This window comes from Martes martes (genome assembly GCF_963455335.1).
Source record: "Martes martes genome assembly, chromosome: 3".
Taxonomy (NCBI): domain Eukaryota; kingdom Metazoa; phylum Chordata; class Mammalia; order Carnivora; family Mustelidae; genus Martes; species Martes martes.
In genome coordinates this window covers 10585365-10608186 of record NC_137890.1, presented here as the reverse complement: position 1 = coordinate 10608186, position 22822 = coordinate 10585365, and the positions used below count along the sequence as shown (strand labels likewise).

The 22822-nt window shown below is 37.1% G+C and overlaps 1 protein-coding gene across 2 annotated transcripts in view; it reads left to right on the top strand.

Moving 5' to 3' along the window:
* PCCA (propionyl-CoA carboxylase subunit alpha) overlaps positions 1–22822 on the top strand; it is a 403819-nt gene that overhangs the window by 160946 nt on the left and 220051 nt on the right. For both annotated transcript variants that reach the window (XM_080798184.1, XM_080798183.1), the window contains exons 11-12: positions 2461–2555; positions 5951–6101. In XM_080798184.1, coding sequence (XP_080654310.1) covers positions 2461–2555; positions 5951–6101 — 246 coding nt within the window. The remainder of the gene's footprint in view (positions 1–2460; positions 2556–5950; positions 6102–22822) is intronic.

Here is a 22822-nt window from a genome sequence, read left to right as displayed (position 1 = left end):
CTCAGTTGGTTAAGCAGCCAATTATTTATTTACTATGATTTTTAAAAATTTATGAGAGAGGATGAGCTGGGGGAGGAGCAGAGGGAGAGTGACAAGCAGACTCTCCACTGGGCAGGGAACCTGTGTTGAGGGGTTGGGGGAGGACTCAGTCCCAGTACTCCAAGATCATGACCTGAGCCAAAGTCAGATGTTTAACTGACTGAGCTCCCAGGGGCCCCATGCAGCTGCTCTTGATTTCTGCTCATGATCTCAGGGTCCTGGGTTCAACTTCTGGGTCAGGCTCCATGCTCAGTGAGGAGTTGCCTTGAGGATTCTCTTTCCTCCTCACTCTGCCTCTCCACCTCCTTTAAAAATCTTTTTAAAGATTCATAAGTGAATCTTCAAAAATACCATTTTTGTTGAATGCTTAGGAAATAACATTTTTTTTTTTCTTTTCATAAGAGAGAGAGAGCTCAAGGAATGGGGCAGTGGGAGAGAGAGAATCTTACGCAGGCTCTACAGCCACTGGGGACAGTCTCACAACTCAGGGATCTTGACCCAAGCCAAAATCAAGTTGGTTGTTTAACCAGCTGAGCTACCCAGATGACCCCATGACAAGACTTTTTAAAAAAGAATTAGGAGACTAAGTGGACTTTAGGGACTTTAGGAGAAAACAAATGTAATTCTATATATGAATCTAATATTTTACAGTTAGAAATATTTCTGAGAATTCTTGGTTATCATGGCTTTATTTCTTGGACACACAGTCTGCTTTTGGTTCCTTGTCAACTAGGATGAAAAGAAGTAAGAATAAATTTAGTGTTAAAGGGGGGCCTGGGTGGCTCAGTGGGTTAAAGCCTCTGCCTTCGGCTCAGGTCATGATCCCAGGGTCCTGGGATCGAGCCCCACATCGGGCTCTCTGCTCAGCGGGAAGCCTGCTTCCTCCTCTCTCTCTGCCTGCCTCTCTGCCTACTTGTGGTCTCTCTCTGTCAAATAAGTAAATAAAATCTTTAAAAAAAAATTTAGTGTTAAAGTATTTTTTAGTGTTAAAGTGTTTTTTAGGCAGTATTTCATGCAGCCACCTTTGAGACTTAAAAGTGAATTTGCAACTTTTTGGCATTTCATTACTGCAGTATTTCCCTTTGCTTGGAATCATTCTTGAGGTTTAGATAGGTTTTATTACTAAAAATTAAGTTTACATTCATATGTTAACTACTCATTTTATTGTTCACTATTGTTTACATGATCTTTTTTTTGTTTGTTTTATATTTTTAGCACCATATATAATACTAAGATGATATATTGCTATTTATAATCCATAAGGAAAAAAAATGACTTGCCCAGAGAAGTTGCACAGCAATTCTCAGTTAAAATTATTGCCTAGCCTTTTGGCTTCTAGAATAGCCTTTACTTCTGTGAACTTAATATATGCATTCGGTAATATGTGACTACTCCTTAATCATGAAAATAGAGTAATCTTTTCCTAAAAGCAAACATTTCTGTGCAAAAATACTAACCAAGAACATGCTTCAGGGTTACCAGATTTAGCTGATAAGATACATGTTAAATTTGAATTTCAGATAAACAGTATTTTTTTTTAAGTGGAAATATGTCCTGATAAGTATTTGGGACCTATTTTTATTAAGATTTTTTGTTGTTTATTTGAAATTCAAATTCACGGGTGCCAGGGTGGCTCAGTTGGTTAAGCCTCCAACTTTTGATTTCAGCTCAGGTCAGGATCTCAGGGCTGTGAGATTGAGCCCTGCGTCTGGCCCCATGCTCAGTGGGGAGTGTGCTGGAGATTCTCTCTCTCTCTCTCTGCCCTGCCCCCTACTCATGTGTGCACTCTCTCTCAAAATAAATAAACAAGTCTTTGAAATTCACATTCATCTGTGAATGTCCTGTTATTTTATCTGGCAACTCCAGCTTATTTCTCAGTATTACAAAGGGGAAAAATCACAATGTGTTACATGTTAACCCCAGACCTTTTGTCAGTTTCTATAACAAAAATAAAACACAGTAAAAGCATTCTATATAAGAACAGAGTAATATTGGATGTAAATAAAATAGCATTTCCTGATCAACAGACACTTAATCATGTTAAAAACAAACAGATGTTTGTAATAACACTGTGGTTTTCCTAAAGCACCACGGATATCTAGAATGTATATTCTCTTTCTTGACGCTCCATGTCCTTCACAAAATTTGTACAAGTGATGTTACATTCCCAATGTACTGGGTGAAATATCATGTGAGAATTTTTTCCTCAAGTCTTTCTAGAGCAGTTTAGTGAGTTTCAGGTTTATAAATAAAGTTTTCTTCTATTAACATCAGCCAAAAGAGGAACATAATTGAGAGGTACGTGTGTTCTGGGAGGTTCGAGTGGTAAAAACCAAGGGGTGTCACACGGTGGAAATGTTAATTGGGCACATACTCTGGAGGTATGAGTGTGCAGGTTTTCAAGTGGTATTGCTCTGTCAGGTTTTAGGTGACAAACATGGGAATGCACTGTGGCTCAACGAAAGGGAGTGTTCAATTCAGCGAAGAAATCAGAAGGTGGTGGAGGAAGCACCAAGGTAAGCGTTTTTCCTAATGACCGTTCAGAATAGAGTGTTTTGTTTAGCGTACTTCTTTCCCATTTTATTGGCTGAAACTGCTTCAGTAGCGATTTCGTGGGATTGTCATGGTAGAGTCTATTAGTGAGTATTTTTATAATCAAGAATTTGTTACTTGGTCTTCCTCAGTCCTTCAGTGCATGACACGTGAAAGACTACTTGGGGAAAAAAGGGGGGTTTGTTAGAGGAGAGAGTTGGGTGGATAGCCAGCTATGACTTCCATGAGCTGCCAGGTAGTCGAGACCCTGCTGGTGTTTCTGGGCTTGCCGAATGTCTGGGGATACATGCCTTCTAGGATCTTCTGTTGGTGAAGGCTTCATAAAATTGATCCTGAAGTTTTGAATTTATCCTACCTTCAGAAGGCTTCAGGAGCATGGATTTTAGGAATTCCCTGATTTATCAGTATTGAGTTCTTCTCCAAGTTACCTTTAGACTGTGTTTAGTGTAGCAATTTCATGGAACTTCATTTCTAGTTTGATGCTGGGTTGGTATTTGTATATATTGTAGTTGGCTCTGCATCCTTAAAAATCCCCCAGTTGAATCTACGTCGTTATTTTTAATAATCAGGCCAAAAGGAGGGTAGCCAGTTGTAACTTAGTCATACCAGTGTGCCTTGATATGTATGTATAATTTCTATATAGAGTAGGCATGAATATGAGCGCATTTTTAATTATAGGGTAATGGTCCAAAGCAAGCCCTGCCTTAATTATATTAGGTTTTAAACATATAGTATGGTGTGGTAGTTTTAAAACGTGGTTCCAAAGTTTTTTGCCCTTCTCTCGATGATGAGTGGAGGTAGGGATCTTTGTATACCCTCCCTTGATTCTGTGCTCCAAGAGTAGACTGCATGGGAGTGATGCTGTGTGCAGGCTTTAGGAAGCTGCCAGCTTCCGTTTCCTGCCTCTTGGGGAACTCAGCTTGAAATCCAGTCACCAGGCTGTGAAGAACAGCCCCCTGCAGCATGGGGCATGACCCTACCTCACGGCCCAACACCAGGATGTAAGGGGGAAGGAAGAAGAAAAGGCAAAAGGAATGTTCTACCTGTATGTTTAAGGAAGGGCCCCAGAACCTACTAGTGCTGATTGCTTGGTGGTGATCTGAAGTTAGGGACTTCGCTAGAGAAGTTGGGAAATGTCTTTTAAAATGAAGTAACCACGTACTCGGCTAAAATTCTAGTTGTGTGGAAGAAGGGTACATTGCTGGTGGAACAGGATTATCTCTGACACACCACTTCTACAGCTTTGTGTCCTCTTCTTATTCTGTCCAATGTAATTAACTTTTTATTTTTAAACCCATTCAGGCTTTACCTGTGATAAAAATCTTTTACAGACTGGGAACCTTGAACTATTATTTTGTTTCCTCTCTCTTTCTCTAGAAATAAAGTCTTTCATACGAACTCATCTGTTAATTGAGAGAAAAAGAGGAAACTTTAAAGCAGTAGGAACAAAAACAACAAAAACAAACCCCCAAAAGAGAACTGCTCATTAATAGTGACTTGATAGGTATTTGTTTATTATTATTTGTAAAATCTTAAATAAGTGGAATATTCAGTTTTCAGTTTCTAGAATAGGAATTTACTGCTGTGTTTTGAGTGCCGTGATGAGGTCGCTTACAGCTCTGAGTGTTACTAGCAGAGTTTATGACGAGAGAAAGGACAAGGTCAGATAGTACAAAAATAGTTTTTCTCCACTGTCTTTGAGATTCTCCAAATGTTGTGATGTTAATTTTGTTTTTTTTTTCCCCCCTGGTATTAATTTTGTCAGTTAGTTATCATTGAAATGTCATCTATGCCTATATCCATTAGGTTGATGCAGAACTGTTGTTTATGATAGGTACATAAGATTCAGAATAACTAACTAAGTTCAGTGATTAATCCTAAGCACCAAAAGGGACACATTAGGAGGTATACTTCCCACTTGGGAAGTATCCATGCCTCCCCCTCCCCCAGTCCAACCTGAAATCTATTCAGGGTTCTAGATCTAGCCAGCAGTTTATGAAAAATAGAAATACATTGCAGATGTTAAAATGCTGTGCAACTCTGGGTTGAACCCAGATTGTGAGAAATGAGAGGAAAAGGAGCAGATCCTTATCTTAGAAAAAGGGGAAGAGAACATTACAAGTTAAAAGAACTGTAAAGATGTAAAAATAAATACACGAATGGAGTTGCTGGACCTTATTTGAGTTCTGACTCAGTGATATTACCTGAAAAAAATGAAAATGATCGGGGAGATTTGAATACTAACTGGATATTAAATGCCATTAAGAAAGTTCTTACTAATGTTTTAAGTGTAATTATGTTACAAATGTTATAGAAACAGATATGGAAGTTTCTGTAGATGAAATGATATCTAATTTGGGATTTGATTTAAAATAAAATTTGTTAAGAAAAAAAAAAAAAAACAAAAAACCAAAAACAGGTGGGCCTAGTTGAAAAGAAGATGTGTGGTATAGACAAGATCGGCTGTGTATTAATAATTGTTCCACGTGGGAACCGGGTACATAGAAGTTCACTGTGCTCTTCCATAATAAAGATTTTTTAAAAATCACCTAAACCTTGATCCATAAGGTTTAATCCATGAAGAGAAAAGTAATCAATGTTCTATTTCTTAGAGCCTTTCTCGCATAGAAGCAAAATATGTGAAAACACACAAATATTCCTTTTTTTTAGGGTTTATTGAAGACATTTGAGCTTTTTTTGCCTGCTGGAGGGTAATTTTGATATCGTGAAACCAGAGTTTTGAGGATTCACTAGATGTACAGTCAGTTCTTATCACAGAGTCACTGCGAGCCCTGAATTAGTGAATACGTAGGGGAAGTATGGAGTTAGGTCCCGTGAGCCTCTAGTCAGGACGTTTTAATCAGTAGGTAACCCTGATGAAAACATCCTGACATACCCTTGTTTTATATACGTTTCTGTTGAAAGCTGCCTTACTTAGTGCGTGTTGTTGATTCATTACTGAACTCCCTGTCCCGGTCAGGGCTCGCCTGACGGCAGCTCCTCCAGCACGTGGGTTCTCCCTAAGGCGCGTCTCCGCACTTGAGCTTAGGGAAGTTCTGAATATGGATGTTAAGTTCTACTGGTTGAAACAACTACTTGTGCTAAAGTGGATGGAAATCGCACCATCATGTGGAAAGTTCACATGTTAGTTTTATAAAAATCTGAAGCTGACTTACTTAAACATGTTAGACTTGGTAATACAAAAAGACTGTGCTACAAACATATGTAAAGTATATGGTATAAAATCTTAAATTGATACAGATGATCACATTTGAGTAGACTTTAAGAAAATTTTTATATGGTGCATGCAAGTGGTGACTTTTGTTCAAAATGTTGATTACTCTTTCTGTGTTTGCAGCATTTTTCTGGATTCGGAGACTCGAAGAGCAATGGGAGAACAAGCTGTAGCTCTTGCCAAAGCAGTGAAATATTCCTCTGCTGGGACCGTGGAATTCCTTGTGGACTCAAAGAAGAATTTTTATTTCTTGGAAATGAATACGAGACTCCAGGTAACTTTTTCATTCCTCACCTGGCATCTTTACTTTCCCCTTCCTCTCCCACTCCTTTTTGTTTTTATGAAAATCAAAAGTCCACCTTCATAAAGTGTTAAATAAAGATACCATATTTTTATGCTTGTGCTAAGACATCTGTTGGGAATGACAGGTAAGTATCAGTTTAATTTAATGGTCAGTGTCTAGCCTTTCTGCCTCATTACTGTTAACACTCCATACTGGAAATTCCACTTTGGTTCTTTCACACCTCTCTTGATGACTTGTCTCAGTTAGGGGTTCATGTGCTGTTAAGAGAACTGCTGTTAGATGTGATAAACAGAAGGGGTTCCGTGCTTCCAGATCTCTGAAGGGTTGGAGGAAGGAAGAGTTCCTAGAGTGACTTACAGGAATGACACTCAGAACTCTACCCCTCAGCCTGGCTTCTAGAGGAGCTGCCTCTTCTGCCATGGGGTTGAGGCTGAGACGTCCAATAGCAGCTCTGGAACTGTTGACTTAGGGACGTGCTCCCTCTGTTCTAACCAAGGGCTCTGGAGGACTCGTGGCTTTCCTTCCTTCTTGCCCTTTTCCTTTTATTTAAGTTGTAAACTAATAGACACATACAGAAAAGTACATAAAACACAAAAATGCATGTAAACATCAAGTGGATCTACAAGTCCCCAAATGCCAGCATTTCTTACCACCCCACCTGTCACCTGCTTCTCCTTCTAAGTGTTCCTCTTCCATCCTCCTAGAGCTGTTTACTGTTCTGAGTTCTAAATACTTGCATTTCTGTATCATTTTTCTTTTTAATTATGCACACCTAAGCAATATATAATTGTACCTGTTTTTTAACCTTTAAATCAGTGGGATCATGTAATATGCAGTTTTCTATACCTTGGCTTTTTTCAACATTATGCTTATAAGATTACGCTGTGGGGCTGCTTTTCATTTATTATGGCAGAATTTATGGTTTCTAGATGCATTTGAAAGCAGTATCGTAAATATTTGTAGAGTTTGTTTAAGTTATTGTTGTTCAGAACTTATGATACTTGTGTTTGAGATCACTTATTTAGCCTATAATTTATTGGTGTGAATATCTTTAGGAGTGACAGAATTTTGTCTTTTAGAGATTGATTTGATTTTGATTAAAATTAGTCCTTATAACAAACAATATTTAATTAGATAATTAGCTGGGAAATTGTGTTTTTGATTAAAATGGAGACTTTGTTATGCCATGATTGGGAATACTAGTTTGTAATACGATTCTGAAGGCAATTGAGAGTGACTATAAGACATTTGTATTTTATTCCAGACAAAAGAGCTACTAGATTGTTTAATTAGGGCACTTAGCAGAATTTACGGAATTAATAACCAGTACTGTTTTTAGGCCACTTTATTATTATGTCGTGTGTGTGTGTGTGTGTGTGTGTGTTTGTTTCTGGTTCATCTGTCTCAACCCATAAGCTTTTCTGAGTTTGTACCATTGTTGGTTTTGGTATAAGACCTCTGGAAGTTGGGATTTATATCAAAAAATGCTATGCAGTTGGTCAAAATCATTAGATACCTAGGTTTACGTTTTATATCTTGGATGGTTGTCAGCAAGTTATGTTGTATACTTTCAAAAAAAAAAGTATAAATGAATTTAAAGAAAAAATTAATTTCATGAAGAGATTCATTTTATTATATCTGATGGTAACTCATTTTATGCTTTTTAATATCACACCTGGATTCATTTGTGTCTCCCATTTAATGTTTTAATATTTCTTTACTGTGCATATATTTCCAGTGACCATAATCCTGTCAGTTACCAGATAAATTAATTTTGATTTTCTAGAAGCATCTGTGTGATGGGGGGAATATTTGGTGGTAGAGGCTGTGACCGAATGGGAACGTGATTAAAGAACTTTGGATTTCATTGTATTCAGAAAGCCATTCTTATATATTTCAAAGACTTCTATCTGATATTTAAATAACTCAAATGTTCTTTTAATAGTAGATTTTCTTTTTCAAAATTTTTTTTACTAACCTTAAATTATAATACTTAAGGCACATTTGCCAAATTCTTCATCTTCTGAGATATATGTTATCTCTAATTGGTGTTTCATTTTGAGCCTAGAGAGCTCCAATTTTCTGTGTTCTTTTTTTGTTTTTTCCTTCCTTGAAATACCTTGATTGAACTGTCACTTTTTGCAGCTTCAAAAGTTATACACTTTCTTCTGGTAACAGAAATATGAGTCGCGTCTTTACTTTGCTTGGTATTTTTTTTAAGAGCAAAATTTGAAATAACAGTTTCTTCTAAAAGAGATGTAACACTGAGAAAGTCACCAGGTTTGGTGTATGGATACTTGGTTCAGTTGACTGGTTTTGTTCTCAGTCTGGTTAAAATTTATTTATCAGAATTATTTATGCTGTCCTTATATATGTTTGTTTGTGTTCACAGCTATTGGTTTTCTGTTTCTTACTGATAAAATTCAAGTGTTTCTACCTTACAGGTCCCTTTTCACTGGGTCTTTCATCTTCCCCTCAGAGTCCTCTTTCCTGCCAGTGCCATTGTGGATGTACTAGTTAGGAGAGACTCCTTTCTTTCCTGAGTATGCCGCTCCGTTTGACCTCTGTGTGCCTTTATGTGTTACTCCTTTTGCTCGAAATGTTCTCTTCATTTTCTGTCCTAGGAGCTCACATACATACCCACCCACACATACATACCTGTGTCTGTGTCACCTGTTTCCTTCCTTCTGCTTAGGAAAGATGGGTGGGGAGTTGGAAAAATACGCTACCAAAAATCGTAATTTTGTTAAAATGCTATTTTAATATACCAAATTATATGTAGTTTTGCTTGAATAATTTTAGTTTCTTATTGGATAATAAAACTCAGAATTGGCAATATTTGGTGAAAAAGAGAAAAGAAAAGAAATCCAAACATTTCAAAACCATATACAATGGAAAAGTAACTCTCCATACCACATTTTATCACAGCCATTTGATTTTCCTTAAGAGGCAACTGTTTTACTTAACAGTGTGTCTTTTTTTTTTTTTTTAAAGATTTTATTTATTTATTTGACGGAGAGAGAGAGAGGTCGCAAGTAGGCAGAGTGGCAGGCAGAGGGGGGAGGGGGGAAGCAGGCTCCCTGCTGAGCAAAGAGGCCCGATGATGCGATGATGCGGGGGCTTAGTCCCAGGACCCTGAGATCATGACCTGAGCCAAAGACAGAGGCTTAACCCACTGAGCCACCCAGGCGCCCCAACAGTGTGTCTTTGATAGTGTTCCACACTTAACTTAAAGCATTGTCTTCTTCATTTTTATGATTTTTAATCCTGTAATTTCACCAGTTTCCTGTTGGCAATTTTCCCATCGCAAATATTGGCAATTATGAATGACCCTTTATATCTTGATTTTGCACATGTGGAAGTAGAATTTCTGGGGGAAACATGAATTTTAATAATTTAGTTAAGTATTGTCAGTGCCTTTTACTCCCTGGCCAAAAGTATCTTTGACTTCTGGTCTTTTTCTGATAGTGAGAAATAATATATCATTTTCATTCTCCTTCTTATGAGTGAGGTTTAATTTTTCTTCATAGATTAACATTTCATTTTCTTTGAATTGACCATTAGCTCCTTTGCCTTTGGGGTTTCTTATTAAAGGTGTCCTTTATTTTTTTTAAGCAGTTAGCCATTTGTGGTATCATGAAGAAGCGATGCTCCCTGAATGTTTTTCACATTTCTACAGGGTCGTTAAGATAGAGTGTGCTGGAGAGAGAGTCTAATTTTTCCCTAGAGCCATTTGTTGACATTCCCCTTCTCGCCTCAGAAAGATAGATGTACATTCCAGAGCCAAGTTTGCCTGCACTCCGGAGCTTCCCCTCCACTGCCACACCCCCCAAAGTAGAGGAAGGGCAAATAAAGCAGCAACTCTTACAGAAGCTCTGAGTTTAACAGTTTTGGGCTTCCTCTCCTGTGCTTCTTACCCCCTGCGTGCACAGGGAATCAAATTGCCCCGCATGGAAATGAGGTGTGGGGAATAATGCTAAGATGTTCTGTGAGTAATTGGTTTCTTCTCCCATCCACAAGCCATTTCCTGGTAAGATTATCAAATACATGTAGATTAAAAAAACACCAAACCCAGATGTGATTTCTTTTTCCTTCACCTGTTGCCTTTTCGACTTTGTATATTGTTTTTTCTTTCTATTTAGAAATTTTCTGTTTTAAAATCTTACAGTTGAATTTTAAATCTCTTATTTCTGGTGTTAAAACATACTTAGGCTTTTCCTACGCGTTCATAAATTAAACATTTTTCTTTCATGTTTTCTTTTAGTACTGATTGCATCATTCCTGGTGAAATTTTCATTCCATCTGGAATTTGATTTGATTTTTTGATTTACAAAATGGCTACCTGACTGTCACAGCCATTACTGAATAATCGTTCTTTTATGTAGTAATTAGAAATCATCTTAATCATATACTGAACTCTCCTATGTATGCAGATCTGTTTTCTTTTTTTAACCTGGCTGTTTAATCATGTGCTAGTACCACACTATTTCAGATGTTATATCTCTGTGTTATAACACAGTATCCAGCAGGATACTCTTATTTTTCCATATGATGTTTTAGAATTAGCTTATTTCATTTATATTTAACCAAAGAAAAAGAGATTAAAAATGATGAAATTGCTGAAGTATTAGATAAATGTTTCTAATTTTCCGCAGATAGTAATTCCTTAAAAGATGTTCTTAATAATAAGAAAAATGGTTATTAAAACCATTTATATTTTTGTCATCATATTTCTTCATACTCCAATTTGAGAGGATGTGTAGTGTTTCCCTTTTACAGAAATGAATGGAAATTGGCATATTTATATTTAATCCTGCTGTCTTTTCCCCTAACTCTTCATTTTTACTATTTTTATTATTAGTTTTATATTACTGTAACATGACTTTTCTTCAGGCCTGGCTTTTCTAGTGTCTTCCCGGTTTGTGTTTTAAGTTTTCTCCTGGTCACCATCCACATCTCACCTTAGCTCTGTGATTAATCGGTTCTTCATTTTGATTCATCTTAAGGTTGGGTGGTTTTTCTGTTTCTTTTTAAAATCAAGAACTTACTTTTGAGAGGTATCTGTGGGTACTGTCTGTTCTGAGTTTTTAGATGGGTGATAAGCTTATCTTTGTAACTGATGAATTTTCACCTGGTTATGAAATCATGGGGTTTAGAACAGCTGAATTGGCATGTTCCTGGCCTTTTGATCCAATAGCAGCCCTTGAGTAACTACCAAAACCCACCAAAAAAGGGGAAAAAAAAAAAAACAGAAAAAGGAGAAGTGAGAAATCCCTAGAAAGATGGAAGGCTCTTTAAACTGGTAAGTGTGGGGAGCTTTGGGCAGGGAACAGCCGGTGCTGCCAGGGAGGGAGGGAGAGGGAGGAGGAAAGCTCTTGCTGGTCCTCTGCCTTTGTTTAGGGACAATTATTGCCTCCCTCTCACAGGGGAGCTTAGTATTGATGGCTGTGACCAGTTTTAATTAATTTAGTTGATTCTTTTAATATTTTTTGTATCTTTTTAATCAGTGCATGTATATGGGTCTTTCTCCCTTTTCCACTTTCTTCTGTCAGCTTCCTACCCTGCCACACCCACTGCACAATTGCGCACTTCCGGTCTTCCTCCTGCCACTCTGTCATGATTTGGGTGAGCTCAGTGTTTGGGATTTTATTATGATCACAGTGTGAATGCTATTCACAGCAGTCCTCTTATCACCTAAGATTACTTTCACTTTCCTGAACCATTTTTTTCTTTACCACTAAAAATGATCTTTGCTTAGTTTTCAGTGTGTCTATCCCTGATTTATCCACAAACTTGTCCCATGTTTGAATATATTCAGGTACATTGAGTTTTCTGTCAATTTTGTCTTTTTGTAGAAATATTTGTTTGTTTCTTTTTTAACCTTCTAGAGTCTATACTGGTTGCCTTCTACTTTTGTATTTTGACTTTCTAGCTGAGATTTCCCTGCTTTTTCCTGAAGATTCCTTAAACAACTCTTTTTTGGATCTCTTTTTTCTTACAAAGTAAAATTATCTCAAGAGGCTATAATATTAATAAACTAAAAGAGATAAACTGTGACTTATCTGTTTTCTTTACTTTTTTCCTTATTTATTTATTTATTTTGGGCATATCTGTCTTCTTAATGGTATCCTTTGAAGCACAAAAGTTTTTATTGATAAAGCCCAATTTACCACTCCCCCCCCCCCATTTATGGATTGTGTTTTTGGTGTCACACCTAAGTAATCTTTGTCTAACCCAAGGTCACAGAGACTTTCTCCTAAATTTTCCTTTAGAGTTTGAGTATAGTATTCTGGATTGGAAATAACTCCTTTAGCATTTTGAAGGCTTTTTTTTTTTTTTTTATGTTCTTCAGTTTTGAATTTGATATTGAGATGTATTCTGATTCTTGATAGTTTGTTTAAAATTGTTGTTTTTTTTCTCCCCATCTAGAAATTTGTAAGTTCTTATCTTTATCTCTAGTTGTGTCCAAAACTGCTGGTGGTCTACCAGTTACAGATAAGTCACAGGTTAGGAGAAAATATCTACAAACCACATATCTGTATCAAGAATGTATAAAGAATTCTTTTTTTTTTAAATTTTATTTATTTATTTGAGAGAGAGAGAGTGTGAGAGTGGAGAGGTCAGAGGAAGAGCAGACTCCCCGCCGAGCAGGGAGCCCAGTGTGGGGACTCGATCCCAGGACTCCAGGATCACCACCTGAGCCGAAGGCAGTCGCTCAACCAACTGAGCCACCCAGGCGCCCCAGGAATATATAAAGAATTCTTAAAGCTCAATAAGAAGTTGAACCAATTCAAAACTAGGCAAAGGATGACATTTGACACTGCAACATTCCTGGAATAAATTTTAATTAGACCTAACGATTTTCCTTTTGTTATTTTACTGGATTATAATATAATGATTTACAGTTTTTACTTTTTAAAATACTGTCTTTACCAGATTTGAGTAATAAAGTTATATGTATTTTTTTAAGCTAACTGTGGGAATAGTATATAGGTAGGAATAGGCGTTATCTGTTCCTTAAATATTAAAACTCAGATGTGAACCCATTTATACTGGTTTCTTTCTTAATAGTAGGTTTTTTTTTTTTTTTTAAAGATTTTATTTATTTATTTGACAGAGATTACCAGCAGGCAGAGTGGCAGGCAGAGAGAGAGAGGAAGAAGCAGGCTCCCCGGTGAGCAGAGAGCCCACTGTGGGACTTGATCCCAAGACCCTGAGATCATGACCTGAGCCAAAGGCAGAGGCTCAACCCGCTGAGCCACGCAGGCAGCCCCCTGTTGTAGATTTTTAAACATTGCTCTAATCCCTTCTGTGGTATACTTCTAGTATTTTGAGTAATACAAATCAAGGTTTTTGAAGGTTATTGATTGTTTTATTCATATTCCTCTGGATTTCTTTCTTTTTTAATTGGATCTGTTTGATTTAGAGATACATGAAGTTTTTATCGTAATTAAAAAAAATAGCCTTTATTTTTCAGAGCAATTTTAGGTTTACAGAAAAATGAGAAGTAAGTACAAAGTGTTTCCATATACCATCCACTCTCAATTCCCCATTAGTATCATGTTGTCTTACTATGGTATATACGTTACAACTGATGAAATTGAAAATGTTGAAATAATTATTGATGCAGTATTATAAATATTGATATAAATGTTGATACAGTGTTATTAGTACAAGTCCATAGTTTGCAGTAGGGTTCATTCTTCGTGTTGTACATTCTGTGGGTTTTGACAAATGTATGATGACCTGTATCTACCATTATGTATCATGCAGAGTATTTTCAGTGCCCTAAAAATTCTCGGATTCAAGACCTCTTTGCATTTCTTTCCTTGGCCTTTCCCCCCTCTTTCTTATTTCTTTTTTCCCCTCTTTCCTTTCTTCCTTCCTTTTTTTCTTCCCTCTGTGTGTCCTTTTTTTGGTCCCTTTGACATGTGGTAATCTTCAAACATACAGAGGCTAAGAGTAGGAAATTTCATGTCCCATGAAACTGTAACCTTTCTTCATGTTTACATTGCCAGGATTGTTTTATGCATACCTTCTTTTCCTTTTGCCACTTTTAGCTGGAGTATTTTAACAAAAGTTTCAGACATTATGTAATTTCATCTATTGCTACTTCAGTGTACGTCTGTATTCATTATACAGGTTTTCCTTGCATTTAAAATATTTGCATATTTGCCTATAACATAATTTGATATGTATAGGTTTATGACTATTCCATGTGAATTGTATACCTTTTATCATTACATAACATCTTTGTCTTGTTCAAAGATTTTAATTTTAAATTCCATCTTGACTCCTATTATGTTGCGTTTCCTTCCTTTTGTTTTACTTGCCTGTTTTATTTCAAAGCCTTCTTTATCACTTGTTTTGTGTTTCTTAAAGTTTAAATGAAAAAAGAACCAATCTGACATTCTTTCTTCTTGTATGAAAGTTTTGTCCTTGTAATTTTAAATACTTGATTTTATTTCATCTTTACTTATATTTTAGTATTCCTTTTTTTCTGTTTCCCCTTTTTTATTTGTTGCTTGAATTAAATTGCGAAGTACTCTTGTTTCCCAATGGTAGATTGGAAATTTTCTTGTCCTTTAACATTGTATTTATGTTCATCTTCCTGTTTAGACTGGCATTTTCAACATTAATACTTGTAAAGAAGCTCTGACTGCCCCAGCTTTCCAACACTGAAGATTCTCTGAGATCATCTCAGACCTCTAGGCTGTATTTGGATTTCCCTTGTAGTTGATCTCTTCTGTTTCCAGACTTGCTTTTCGCTTGTGTGTACACAGGTTTCTCATTTCTGTATCTTCTCTCTTTCCCTTCTTTGAGAGTTTTGCCCTAGTTCATTGATTTCATTAGCATTTTTCATGACGTTTCCTCAGCTGGAATCTGTGGAGGCTATGCTCGAAAATGCCACACCCTCAAAAAAAAAGGGGGGGGATGGTATTTTGAGTCTAGGATTCTTGGGTTTCTGTTTTTCTCTTTCAGTAGTTGATACACTCGGCTGTTTTCTGGCTTCTAGTATTAAGTCTGAGGTCATTCTGATTTGTCTTCCATTATATTTAAAGTATTCTTGCTGTCTGAAAGGTGGCCCAGGTTCCACTTGATCATTGGAATTCGGGCATTTTTTTTTTTTTTTTTTGTCTCCACCAGGACATGCCTAGGTATGTGTTTATGTCCATAAATTCTGCCTTTTCTCTGGGTATTCTTTGAAGTGTACAGATACAAGTGTTTCTTCATTTCAGAGAAAGTTTCTTCTGTTAACGGTTTTCCTTTGCTCATTTCCTTTGCTCTCTTCATACTCTCCTTCGGGAACTCCTTTTATTGTGGGTTAGGTGTACTGGACAAGCCCTCTGAACTTGTGTCTTCTTGCTCATGATTACTCTCATTCTGTATTTGTGTTCTGTTTTTTGAGGTTAATTCTTTATGTTGCTCTTCCAGTCTACTAATTTGAGTTCTAATGGCGATCGTCTTCTCCTTAAAATAATCAACCAGACTGCATAATTGGGAAATCATGTTATTTTATCCCAGAAAATCTCCTTTCGTATGGGGGTATGTGTGCTTGTATTGATACTCTTGAAGTTTCTAAGTGCCCAGTTACTTTTTGGATGCATTCCCCCCTCTCTCCAGCTCCTCCCCCTCCCCCGCCCCAATCCTCAACTGCTTTGTTTCTCTTGGTGTCTGTAGTCATTATTCTGAATGTAGCCCTGTCTCTGGTGGATAAGCCACCTGCCGTGGTTTTACTGTGGTTGATTTGGGTTCAGTATTGAGTGCTGTTTGGTATAATATTCAAAGTGGCAGCAGTCCTTCGAGGGGTTGGAGATACAACCGTATCTGCCGCTGAGGTCAAGAAGAGCATGTATCTCGGAGCATTGACTTCATCTCAAGGGCAGAGTCTAGCTAATATTTATTGACTACTCGGACTTCTTAGCAAAATGACAAGGGACTCTTGGAGCCTTTAAGTGACTCTTTTCAGGCCGCATGGATCTTCGCAGGCCAAGCTGTCCCCCTGACTTCTTTCACATCTTTCCCTGGAGATCTCTAAAGCTGGCCTCTGGGTTGCCCCCAGTCCATGAGAGGCAAGAGCTCATTACTTGTGATTGGCTCTCACTTTCCCCCAGATGTCTCCGTTTGCAATATCCTGTGTTACTCACTCACTGTGGGGGAATAGAGACCGTGGGATTTGGAGTGGAGAAGGGGTGAACCATGCTGGTTTTGCCATCTTCCCAAAGCAGAAATATTTAACCAGGGTTATCTGGGTATCATTAATGAGCTTTGGGGGAGTCTGTGGACCCTCTGAAATTGGGTACATGCTTTTCTAGAGAGAAATTTAGTGAGGTTCTAGACCTTAAAATTGTTCAGAACAACCAGAGCTGATGAATGGGGAATTCCTTTAGTCATCGTTTTCATTAATTGCAACCATCCATATTTTGACTTAGTACAAGTAAATCCTAGCTCTACTCCTTCCTGGTTGTATGACTGTAAGGAAGTTTCTTAACTTCGCTGTGCCTCACTGTCCTCATCTATAAAGTGACAGTAACTGTAGCAAGTGCTTTATAGGGTTGTAAGCATTAACTGAGTTAATTCATTTAAAAATGCTCAGAAAAGTGCCTGGTTTATACTGAGCACTCATTCTTCTTCCTGACTGTGAGAACCTCACCAGTAGTATTCCACATGCCATGTTTGTTAAATATTGGTTAACATGTTTACTTTTACTGTTGTCATTATTAATAAAGCTTGCCAGTAGCCAGTTTTTTTTTCAGATGGCAAACTGAGCTATAAGTTAATAATTTTCTTTTATTCTTTTTCTGTCAGTTAACTGCAAAATTATTGTTATGGATGAACAAACATACTTGCAATAAACAACTTTGAAAAACATCTTTTTATCATAAGGGTGTCTGTGTAAGAGTCTAAGAGAAAAATGGAGATGGAAGTCTTCTAAAATTGAAACTGATGGGTAAAAGTGTTAAATTCATAAGCTGTTTCTGCTTGGACCCTTGTCTTAAGATTAATGTTAGGACCCTCACTATACCTTTCCAAATTTGTGTGTGTGTGTGTGTGATCATTTCCAAATGTAGGTTATGATTAGATTTTAGTTATTTGGAAAAACAGTCTTTTTGTAGTCTTAGAAAGATTATAAGCATTGGAACACTCTCAAGTAAGTAGAGAGGAATAATATCTTATCGTAGTTAATAGCCCAAGTGTGGTCAGCTGGCTGTTGCATATCCTTAAGAACACAGCTGAATTTCCCACCTTTGTTAGACCTTTGTCAGTTGCTTATATATGATTGCCACAGTGAAGAAGGAATCTTCTTTTGTGATGGGATAGAAGAAAAAGTGCTATGAAATTGTTAAAATTCTATGGCAACCAGACTCCCCCATCAGATAATCCCCTACCATGTGGGATCTTTATATTCCAGAAGAATTTTAGAAACTCTGAATTGATTCTTACCCTTTACTCTTTGACTTATTTAAAAATTAAGAATTATTGCAACCCATATTCTGGTTTCTTTGAGTTGACGGTAACTGAATAAATACCATGTTCTATTTTCAGAGTTGGAGCATTGGTTGAAAGAATAATTAATGGGAGAAATAATAGAGAAATGGATTTGTGACTAATTTGTAAAACTGCATTCTTGCCAGAAGGGGCATTTTAGATTTGGGCAGAAGTTGACTTTTTCGATTATTTTTAAAGTCACAGAGGCCAAGATTCTCAAACTGGGTTAAGTAAGCCAGAACTGGGATGTTCTGGAATATTCAATGCCAATGTCCTAGGAAACTGAGAATACAAAGCAGGGTATATTAAACTTTCCCTTAATATTTATTGAGTCTTTTTTTTTTAAACTTTTTTTTTTTTTTTTTTTAATTTGACAGGCAGAGATCACAAGTAGGCAGAGAGGCAGGCAGAGAGAGAGGGGGAAGCAGGCTCCCTGCTGAGCAGAGAGCCCGATGCGGGGCTCCATCCCAGGACCCTGGGATCATGACCTGAGCTGAAGGCAGAGGCTTTAACCCACTGAGCCACCCAGGCGCCCCGTATTTATTGAGTCTTATAGAAAGTTGAAGGAAAGAAGTTTTATGACATGATGTGAATAGGTAAAATTGTCAGATACTTTCAGTTAGGTTTTTGTTTTAAAGTGTGTTGTAAACTATTTTAGGTCTTTGAGTTCTGTACTCTTACCTAGATTTTAATTTTTCAAATTTGTTCCTGTATTAGTTTCCTAGAGCTGCCATAACACCATACCGCAGACAAGGTAGCTTAACCAACAGAAACTTACTTTCTCACAGTTCTGGTGACTAGAAGTCTAAAATGAAGACATTTGCAGGGTTGCTTTCTTCTGGAGCCCCCTCTCTTTGGCCTGCAGCTGGCCATCATCCCCCTGTGTCTTCACATGGTCTGTCTGCTATTCTGTGTGTTGTCTGTGTCCTAATCTCTTCTTTTAAGGACATTAGTCATATTGGATTAGGGCCCATACTAATGACCTCATTTTAACTTAATTGCCTCTTTAAAGACCCTATCTCCAAATACACTCAAATTCAGAAGTACTAGGGGTTAGGGCTTAAACATAGGAATTGGGGAGGGAGGGGACACAGTTCAGCCCATAACAGCTTCCTTACCCTTTCTTCGTCTGATTATTTGTGTTGGGGTTAACAGGGAAGCTCTGTAAATAGAATCTGTTCAGTTTCCACTGCCACCCTTGAACATAGCCATTATTTTCAAGGTGAGTTTACAGGAATGGTATGTTGGGGCCTATTTCCCAATGTGCTTTTTATCTTTGAGTCCTGTGGATCAAAATCTAATAACTTTAGATCTTTATTTTGAAATCCTGTATTCTCGGGAGGTAGAGCTTCAGAATTTTAATAGGTAAATGTTAGATTCTGTTCTGGACAAAGCAGTTCTCTGAACTCAAAGAGCAGAACCAAAAATAATGGCATCAGTTATCCTTTCGGGCTGGAATAACAACAAACTGAATGGAGACCTGTTACTGCCAGATACCATTATGGAACTCAGTTTTACATAACAGGACAATTTCCATATAATTCAACAGGTCATCACGCCTAAACTGCTCTGCTGAGTTGAGTTGAACAAGTTCTGCTTACCAGAGGGAGCTTTCACAAATCAAGCCTTGTTAATACGTGTCAGTTTAGACTTAGTGTATTTAATAAAGATGTTATCTAAAATCATATTAATTTAAAATAACATTATTTGGATATTAGATATTCTTAATATTCACTCACCATATACCTCTTGTTTGTATCTCCTTTGCCTTCCCTATAAAATTACAGTGGAATGTTGAGGAACAAGTTCATGCATTTGGAGGGGTTTTGTAAATTTCAGTGCCATTTGGATGTTAGTTACAGCCTGTTTGTTGGGTCTTCTAGCTTTGGGGACAGCTTCTGCTTTGACTAGGCAGTTGGGCCACCATTCAGCAGCAGACAGTTACAGCCAAATATTCTTCCATTTAAGGAACTTCCAATCCTTCTCATTACCGTCCTTCTCTGTTAATGGCCAAGTTTACACATTCGTGTTCCGTCTGACTTCTCTCCACACTTTTTGTGACTTTTTTTTCCTCTTTGGAACTTCCCTCAGTGTTAATTTTCATTGGAAGTTAACTGAAGTGTATAATTAGAATTTACCTGAATCTTACTCCCCTGGAGGAAAACTTGCCTGTCACCTAGTTACCTGTTCTTAAAATCCTAGGAATTATTAGGTAAATAAACACAAAATATTTGCAAGTTTAAGTCAGAGAAAACCTATTGGATGAATTATCTGCTGTTTATTATTTTTATTTAACATAGTAGATTTTGAAGAGAAAATATTGATCAAATTGGATTATTTTTAATTGAAGATAAAATGATCAGATCAGTTATATTTATTTTGATAATAGTTTATTATATGTAAAAACAAACTAGTGATGTTGCTTTAATTACTATTAACTTTTATGTGAATTATTTCAGATGTAGAGAAAAATTGCAGAATGTTACAAAGATGTTCTGAACACCTTTGCCTAACATTTATGTTTGCTTTATCTGTTTTATCTGTGTCTATCTTCTTTACCTGAAACATTCCAGAGTAAACTACAGGCCTGGTGACCCTTTACTCCTGAAAATGTTTGTATTTCCTAAAAACAGGAAAATTCTTTTACAGTACCGCAGTACCGTTATCAAGATCAGGATATTAACATTTACATATACCTATCATCCAGTCTAGAGGTCATGTTCAGATTTCGCCAGTTGTTCCATTAGCGTCTTTTATAGTAAAAGAAACACGTTTTCTGATTTGGGCTCCTATATTACATTTACTTGTCATACCTCTTTCTTTCCATCGAGAACAGTTCCTTAGTCTTTTATTTTACTTATTTGGGGGGGGCGGTCAACTATGGTCTTTACATTTTTTCAGGAGCATGGGCCCTTTACGTTGTAGAATATCTCTCATTTTGCATTTGTCTGTTTTCTCGTGATTGTGTCGAGGCTGTGCTCACTGGCAAGTATTCTACAGGGAATGTTTTGTGCTTCTCTGAGCACCACACAGGAGAAGCGTGATGTCTGTTCACTATTACTGCTGAGGTCGGCTTGGTTAAGGTGGCGTCTCTCACATTTCTTTACTGTAGAGTTACCACTTTTCCCTTTGTTGTCAATAAAGTATCTTATTGGGAGGTACTTTGAGACTGGAAATGTCTCATTATACTTTCATCCACTAGTTGTGGATATTCCTAGTTCATATTTAGAAAGCTAAAGATTACAGTGGCAACGGCAGACACAATGCTAGAAAGATACATTTTTCTAAGTTCATCACTTTGACGTTTTGAAGCAAAACCAGATTTACCTCACTGTTGCATTTGATAAACTCAGTTATTTATTTTTTGAGGTAAATACATTTAAAGCAACAAATACATGTGAAAACAGTAGCAAGAGGTCTAAACACAAACACTGATACTAGTGATAGCTTGATGGTGATCAAGAAGACAAAACTAAATTAAAATAGCAAATGGATTAATAAAAAGTTGGATGTTTGTGGCCATCTAATATAGGCATGTAGAACTATATATACTCACTGTCGCATGATTGTGTGTGATTGTATTCCATAATACGACCTTTCATGATTGTAGTTGTCTGCACCTGTTCGAACAAAAGACTCATGGAAAGATAGAGGCATTGCCAGCACAGACTGACTGATCAGCTCCTGATAGATCTGCAGAGTGCACACTCTTTGTATTTGAGAGTTCGGAAATTCTGACTTGGGGCACCTGGGTGGCTCAGTGGGTTAAAGCCTCTGCCTTCGGCTCAGGTCATGATGCCAGGGTCCTGGGACTGATACCCGCATCAGGCTCTCTGCTCAGCCGGGAGCCTGCTTCTCCCTTCTCTCTCTGCCTGCCTCTCTGCCTACTTGTGATTTCTATTAAATAAATAAAATCTTTTAAAAAAATTTTAAAAAAATGAAAAAAGAAATTCTGACTTGTTTTGGGCTCTTCTTTTCTTTCTCTCTTTCTTTTTCTGTGGCTGGGGTGGGGGTTAGGTCTTTTGTTGACTAAATCATAAGACTTATCTATCAGAATGTCAACATACTGATCTTCAAGTGCAGAATCATATTATTTGTTGTATCCCTTATTCATACGCTTCTTGAAACTATCACCCATTTCTTTTGGGTAAAAAATATATAATGTATGAAGCCAGGTTCTCAGAAATTTGTTTGGTGAGGATAGTCACAATAAGGGAATTCAGTTTTGTATTTTGAATGTTTACGGCATCATTTCTAAAAGTGTGTTCCGTGGAATTCTCAACCCATAAGGGTATCCCGTAGATGGGGGAGTGTGTGGTTAAGTAGGCACTGTAGGATACCCTTCTCTTGAGAATCCCAAAGCATAGTAACTGATTAAGGAGTCCGAGGAGTCTTTCTTAAAAGTACATGTTTAATGTAGTTGAAGTCAATGTTTTCCTAATAGAAGTGACACAGAAACCTTGTTTGTTTGTTTTTTTTTCTTTCCACATGACAGCCTTCAGAATACATGTTTAGTGGCATTAGACTTGTGTGGATTTTTCCTCCAGGTGGAACAAGACAAACTCATGAGCCTACCAGACGGCCATCTTTGACTCTTGTTCTTTGTATATCCTTTCTTTCCAGGTGGCTACCTCCATTTTTCCAGTGATCCTCCTTCCCTCCCTCCCTCCCTCCCTTTTTCCTCTTTCTTTCTTTCTTTTTTTTTTTTTCTCCTTTTAAAGATATTTTTAAAACTTCTGTTGAATTATATTTTGGCCTGGGAGCTGTTTTGTCTCTTTGTATATCTCTGTTTTGATCTCTTAAGTATTGAGTTTGACTTGCAGAGGGGACCTGTTTCCGAGTTCTCAGAAATGGTGCTGTACATGGTTATTTAAACAATGTTACGCCTACAAGATTCCTGGTGATAATAGTGCAGGGTCTAAAGGAAATGTTTCACACCATCCAGTTGAATAACTTCAGAATTCTACTAAAATGTGTTTAGAAAGATTTCTTTAACAATATATGAACCTAACTGGATATATTTTTAAAATTCTGCAAGTAATCATCTTGCCTTTAGCAGCTAGTTATTATTCTAGTGATCTACTTCATTATTTTATTTTGAAATGCTTGCAGCTCACTAATTTAGATGGTGAAATGTGCTGTTTCTGTTCTATAATTCTAAGTTGTGGTTAAGTGGGTCCATTTTTGGATTCCATTCAATA